A 7,608-nucleotide genomic window follows, 5' to 3' on the forward strand; every position below is an offset into this window, starting at 1 on the left:
AGTTCAAAAGCATCAATTCTTCGGTGCTCAGCTTTCTTTATGATCCAATTCTCACATCCATACATGATTACTGGAAAAACCATAGCTTTGACTATACGGATTTTTGTCAGCAAAGCGATGTCTCTGTTTTTTAATATGCTCCCTAGGTTTGTCATAGCTTTCCTTCAAAGAGCAAATGTCTTAATTTCATGGTGCGTGTAACAAGTACAGGGAATAAAAACCGTAATGAATGAAGTAGTCCTTACTGAATATTATGCTTCAAGACACAATTTGAACCTATATATTTGAATTATATTATTAAATTATTCTTGGATCTAGAATTATTGAAATTTAATAAAATAATATTTGCAGTGACCTGGGGATGTAACGTACATGCTTCAGGTCAAAATTATAATAATCTCACTTTCAATACTCCATTCACTTGTAATGGCCTTTTTATTAATGTGCTTCAGGAAACAGATTTGCACTTTCTGAATGGGAGCTAAATATTTTTCCTGACACTATATATTTAAGAGCTTTCCGAAACCATGGATAAAAGAAGCCATGAATGAGAGGATTGCAAGTGGAGTTGAAGTACCCAAGCCACACTAAAAGATCAAGTACTATCATGGGAGTGGAGTAGCCTAGATATGGGTCAATCAAAACAGCAAGAAAACAAGGCAACCAGCAAGCTAGAAACACTCCCATTACTATACCCAGGGTCTTGGCTGCTTTGCGATCCTTTCTCTTGGATAAGTTTTTTCTCACTTCCCCCTTTGTGGGCATGTTGTCTATAACTCGAGCATGTCGTTTGGAAACAATAAAGATTTTGCCATAAATACCAACCATAATGGAGCCAGGAGTAAAAAAACATGTAGTGAACAATATTGTCCCCCAAAATTTGTTGAAAGCAAGTGCGCAGAAATTGAAGCAAGCAACAAGAATCTCATAGTTCTGCATACCAGAAACATTGGCCTTGGATAGAACTAAACCAAAAGAAAAAAGAGCAGGGGCTGACCAGCAAACTGCAAGCAGCCACTTTATCATGGAGATGGTCATTGTGGTTGTGTAGTGTAGAGGGTAACACACAGCATAAAATCTATCAATAGCAATGGAGCAGAGGTGGAAAATGGAGGCCAGACTTAGCATCATGTCAAAGCTTGTGTGGAATTTACAAAAGCCATCCCCAAAATACCAGCAGCTCTCTACTGATCGCACCATGCTATATGGCATAATGACCAAACCCAGCAGAAAGTCTGTGGTTGCCATGGAGAGGATCAGAAAATTTGTGGGAGAGTGAAGCTGCTTGAAATGTGATATGGAAATGATTATAACCAAGTTTCCAAAGATAGTGATGAACATGGCTCCGATCATAATTGAGTACATTATTACTCGAATATGAAAATGGCGGTTGGTGGGAGGACAGGATTTATTTCCAAATGTTGGACAACTGGATACATCTTCAGGAATATAAGTTAGATCCATGGTGCTTTATCTCTTTAAACTCCTTTTTTGGAAGGTAAGTCAATGTTTCTTCTCCTCTTAAAATGATCCCAGGAAATTTCAGCCCTGAAAGTACAATGAAGTCACCTGTCATTAATTCATTTCAATTATAATATATAAATATTTAAAATTATATAAATGGTGCTTACTTTCTGAGTTGTTTGCTGCATTTGAAAGTGAAAAACCTCAACTGCTCACTCTTTCCTGTTTTAGTCAATTTTACTCTATTTCATCCTTCTCTTTCATTTCATCCTTCTTTATTCACACTTTGGCCAATCAAATTTCGCATGACTCATATTGATCATAGGCATGCCTTTCTCTTATTCTACTGGGAGGCAAAGGACTAGTCTCTTGTTTTCCCTGAATTCTTGGTACTTAGGTTAATGCTTGTAGCAGGCACTAGATGCATATTTATGAATGAATAAGTATATACATAAATGTGAAATTATGGCTGTTTTAAAATACTTCCATTGTTCCAATAAAAGCAACTGTTTCAATACACTTATAACTTTGCTGAAAAGAATCGAATAATTTCAGGAGCTCACTTCATAAAGTATCTTTCTATATTAAATTGCTTCTAATACTGCTATAAAAGAATCACTCCCAGAGTAGCATTTAGAGAGGCAGACCTGAGAGATTTTCTCTAAACATATTTTACTGATCCTTTAGGCTAGTGAGATAAGACCTAAGGATTTTGAGTTCAGATATGGATATGAAGGTATTAGTAAAAGGAAAAAAAAAGAAAAAACTGCTGCAGGGGTTTCAGCTAAATGCCTTTGGGAGATGGTGGCAGTGGTGGCATAAGAACCCACTCAGTGCTCCATGACCCTGTTAGGATGGAGTTATGTGTTCTCAGTCATGTCCAACTCTTTGCAACCCTATGGACTGTAGCCCGCCAGGCTGCTCTGCCCATGGGATTTTCCAGGCAGGCATACTGGAGTGAATTGTCATTTCCTGCTCCAGGGGATCATCCCGACCCAAGGATTGAACTTACATCTTCTGTGTCTTCTGCGTTGCTGGTGGATTCCTTACCCGCTAAGTCATCAGGGAAGCCAGGATGGGGTTATACTGGCTTTAACGTCCCTTATGCATTGTTTGGTGCCTTACCTTTGCAGAGTTGGAAGTGTTCTTCCTGCTGATTCAGATACTCTGAAAAATTAAAGAAAATACTATGTGGGAGACTTACAACTTACAACTACACTTACATACTTCTAAGTCCATGAACATGCAGGCAAAGTACACTATTATCTAAATTTAGTTTTTCCTCCTTTTTATCTGTTGAAAAAAATCACATCAGATGGATTAGCAATGGAAAATAAACATTAATGTTGTTAGTTCTTTAATATACTAACTCAAATTAAATGTTTAATTTTTTATTTGTTTGAACTTAGATAAGGTTGATAAATAATGTGCTTTCACTTTCTCCTTTAAATTTTGATTGTAATGTGTTTCCTGGCATCTAAGGCTGAAGCCTAAAGTATTTCAGCTGTTAGGAAACTGCTTAAGAGAACTATATAACTTTTCAAATCCACGTCTCAAAATGTAGACTTTTCTGAATGTCTCTGTTTATGTCTTTCAGTTAGGACAAAGAGACTTTTTATTGAAAGTAGGATCAATGCAAAGACCTGGAACTAACACCAATAATAACTGTTTCATTTCTCTCTCCATCAGTCAGAAAGTAATGTCAATTTTTATAATATCTATTAAAAAAAAATCTTAAACTCCAAGTCTCAAATATAAATTCTATTTTTTAAAGCTCCAAAATCATGCTTAGCCTAAACAGTAGATGCCATTCAAACAGCAGATTTGTGTTAATATTTTTATTAAATAAAGATAAAAGTATGATTTTATGAGTAATTTCAAAATTTGAGCAGTATCTATATTGCAACAGTGTAAATGGTACATGTAGTATAACAGGAAAGATAAGCAAAAGTTTAAAATTTGCAAAAATCCATGATGTTGGATCTTTTCTGTAAGTTCTCTAACATCTTACATAGACCATAATGATTATTTACATAATGATTATTACAATAACAGAACTGCTTGGAAACCATTCCAGGGATGACAATAAGTAGACTGCATTCAAATGCTGTGCTGAAAGCTAAGATAAAGAGAAGAAAAAATTTTTTTCTGTGGCTGATTTCTATGACAAATGATTAATTTATTCCAAATAAATGGAATCACAGTCTGTAAGTAAGCTTCATAAAACCATATGGCAGTTCGCAATGGGCAGAGATAACACCTTGAAAACAATCTTCTTAAAAACATCTGGGAGCAGGAAAAATATTTTAACTGACAGTAAATACATACCAGAAACAGGCAGAGAGACCTCCATGTCAGAGAGCAGGGAGAGAAAGGAGAGTGAAAATTAAAACCATAGTAAATATCTTTCTCATAAATAGCCATAAACTATAGCATTCTTGAAAAACAAACAGAAGAGAAAAATCTTTACTACAACTATCAAAGAAGTATGAGGTCCAATGGAAATTGATCTAAATAAATGTTTTATCAAGTCTATGTGTACTTTTTTTGGTGGATACACTGAAAAGGTCTGGAAAAACATGCTTTGGCTAGAACATCGGAGCACTAGTTCGCCTGTGATAAATGATAAATCTTTTCCTCATCTGTTGGCATGGAAACCCCAGTTGTAACCCCTCCTCCCTTCAATCTACAATACTCCGCAACCTTTGGTCATGTAGTCTCTATATTCCCTGCAAACACCTGTGGTTTGGCCAGTCCCCTTTTCTCCACCTGACCCTTCAATCTCTTGAAAACCTGAAGGCTCAGCTCAAATATCATTGCCTTCTAGAAACCTTTTTTCACTCTCCCAGCTGGACTATTGGGATGACTAAAGATCTTAAAGTTATATTGTCTTCCCCATTTTACAGCTGACTTTGATTTCAAATGCCTTTTATTTTATCCTTTTCTTAGCACAACACTTTAAAAACATACATTACGTTAATTTACAATTCAATTTTTTGAGAAGTTTACAGTTAATGAGATAAAATGCCCTTAACTGTCTAAGCCTGGCAATGTTTAGTACGGATCTGCGTTCATCTCAGGTAAGCAGTAATGGCTTGCTGAATTAAATGGAAAGAAATTAATTTTAACACATTGAGAAATCTACATAATAGGCACTTTGTCTCATGGTATTAGAGACATTTGGTTTGAGAAAGATTAAATCATTAGGGAAACAGTAAATCTTGTTTATTTAAATATTTTTTAAAAAAATTTTATAATGTTGTGTTGGTTTCTGCCATACAACAGCTCAGATCAGCCATAATTATACATACATTCCCTTCCTCCCGAACACCCCCCACCCCACCATCCCTCCAGGTCATCACAGAGCTGCAGGCTGGGCTCCACGTGCTACACAGCACATTCTCACCAGCTATCCATCTTACACCTTACAGTGTATACATAAAGTAGCTGATGCTACTTTCTGCATTCGCCCCACTCTCTCCCTCCTGCACTGTGTCCACAAGTCTAATCTCTATGTCTGCATCCAATCTCTACATCTGCATGTCCATTCCCTCCCTGCAAATAGGTTCATCAATATAATTTTTCTAGATTCCATATATATGCATTAATACACTGTATTTGTTTTTCTCCTTCTGATTTACTTCATCCACCTCACTAGAGCTTACTCAAATTTGTTCTTTTTTATGGCTTATTTAGAAAGTACCTAATAAATCCTCTCCCCATGGACAGAGGAGCCTGGTAGGCTGCAGTCCATGGGGTCGCTGGGAGTCGGACATGACTGAGCGACTTCCCTTTCACTTTTCACTTTCATGATTGGAGAAGGAAATGGCAACCCACTCCAGTGTTCTTACCTGGAGAATCCCAGGGACAGGGGAGCCTGGTGGCCTGCCGTCTATGGGGTCACACAGAGTTGGACACGACTGAAGTGACTTAGCAGCAAACATACAATACTCCAAATGAAACTCAGCCAACAAAAATTTGGATATTTTAAAGTTTTTAAATTACTTAAAAGGCACATTTCCACTGCCTTCTCCCAACTTTTCAGGTATAGAATGTAACCAAGGTCTTGAGGGAGAAGTTGTTACTAAATGCTGTAACTAACATTGCAATCCAGGTCCTTTGGTTCCTGCTGCAATAAGCTTCCCACGATTGTTTACTCTCCAAGCATGGGAAATAATAATAATATCAATAAGAAAGTCTATGGCTTCATCTGTTCATATTTCTTTCATACGGTCCTTGCTAATTAAATTATGGCCTGTAATCAGCTATGGATGACCTCATCTCCTGGGAACATTTTTGGAAATGAAAAATCTCAGACCCCTCCCACCAATGCACATTTTGGCAGGATAATATGTTATTTACATGACTATTGAATTCTGGAAGAATGGTTCTAGACAATTAGGAAGCTGTATTTTTAGTCTGGACACTCTTTGCGTATGAAATGAGTGGATAATCTTGAGGAGTAAAGAGTGACAGACTAACTCAAGTAAATGTTGCTTGCAAGAGAAAAAAATATCAAAAGTGAGATGTGTAGTGTCTGGCAGTGAATTAAATAGTATATACCAAGAGTTTTTTTTTTTTTTTTTTAGATATATTATCAAAGAGGAGAGTGCATTTTAACATTATTAAAACACATATGTAACTTACATTTACTATAAATCATGTCTTGCATAGTTCCTGTTATCTGCAAAAACATTTTTAAAATGCCCTACATAGAGACTTTAAACCTTGCCATTTTGATGTAAAATTTAAAAACTTTTTTCATAATAATTGTTTTGCAGTTGGAAAAAAATCCTGCCTTCTCTCTTGCATGCTATTTGTAACAATTTTGGGTTCTTTGTAAAATTTAGTTACTGTTATTCAGTTATTTTGGAGAAGAGAATAAATCAGATTTAAAAAAACTAGGATAGTACATTTCTAATTCTTTTTATTGACTCAGTACCTTCCCTCTCTTGATAAGTTAGTTGTGAATCATTGTGTCTCTTCTGGTGGCTTTGCAGGCATCAAGTCAGGATTGTAGACAGTGTAGTGTCAAGGACTGAGATATCTGACTCATAAAAGTTTATCTCTTCTCTCCAGAGGACTGGAGTGAAGAACACAGATTCAGGAGTTCCTAGAGGGAAACTAAGTGCACAGCCCCAGTGGAATTGCTCTTTTATCTCTCTTTCCTGAGGGATATTAACCTATTCTGTCTATTTTTAATATCCCAGATAGTTTTCAGTGCTTTTTTTTCCAAATAAAGGATGACAATTTCATATCAATTTCATGGTCATTTGGGCTTCATTCTGGTAAAATAGGGGAGTAAAATTTCTGTATCTTAAAAACATATAGACTTATGTAGCTAAACTAAATGTTGGCTGATATCCAAAGTAGAAATAATTGTCCAAATCATAAAAGGCCTCAGTTTACACTTTGATTCCTGGATGAAATGAGAAGATATTGGGATGGGAGAAAAGTATTTATCTTTGCTTCAGTGATTTGTTCCAGTTTAATAGAATCCTTAGTTAAAAAAACAAAAGTATACAATCCAATTAAATCTTGATAAAAACTAGTGTAGTAAATCAGGAGTCCAGAAAGCTAAGTTCTAGTTCTGCTTCTAAAGAAAATTGTATCAGTTCAGTTCCATTCATTTGCTCAGTCGTGTCCGACTCTTTGCGACCCCATGGACTGTAGCACGCCAGGCTTCCCTGTCCATCACCAACACCCATGCTGCTGCTACTGCTAAGTCACTTCAGTCGTGTCCGACTCTGTGCGACCCCATAGATGGCAGCCCACCAGGCTCCATCATCCCTGGGATTCTCCAGGCAAGAACACTGGAGTGGGTTGCCATTTCCTTCTCCAATGCATGAAAGTGAAAAGTGAAAGTGAAGTCATTCAGTCGTGTCCGACTCTAGCGACCCCATGGACTGCAGTCTACCAGGCTCCTCCATCCATGGGATTCTCCAGGCAAGAGTACTGGAGTGGGGTGCCATTGCCTTCTCCGACCAACACCCATAGCCTGCTCAAACCCATATCCATCAAGTCGGTGGTGCCATCCAACCATCTCATCCTCTGTCATCTCATCCTCCTCCTGCCTTCAATCTTCCCAGCATCAGAGTCTTTTCCAGTGAGTCAGTTCTTCGCATCAGGTGGCCAAAGCATTGG

At 37.2% G+C, this 7,608-nt stretch overlaps 1 protein-coding gene across 1 annotated transcript; it reads right to left on the reverse strand.

Moving 5' to 3' along the window:
• Positions 1-438: 438 nt before the first annotated feature.
• On the reverse strand, positions 439-1,464 carry LOC113898827 (trace amine-associated receptor 3). The gene has a single exon (XM_027552176.1). It carries the CDS (start codon positions 1,462-1,464, stop codon positions 439-441), a length of 1,026 nt encoding a protein of 341 aa, XP_027407977.1.
• Positions 1,465-7,608: the final 6,144 nt, after the last annotated feature.

Source organism: Bos indicus x Bos taurus, chromosome 9 (assembly GCF_003369695.1).
Source record: "Bos indicus x Bos taurus breed Angus x Brahman F1 hybrid chromosome 9, Bos_hybrid_MaternalHap_v2.0, whole genome shotgun sequence".
Taxonomy (NCBI): domain Eukaryota; kingdom Metazoa; phylum Chordata; class Mammalia; order Artiodactyla; family Bovidae; genus Bos; species Bos indicus x Bos taurus.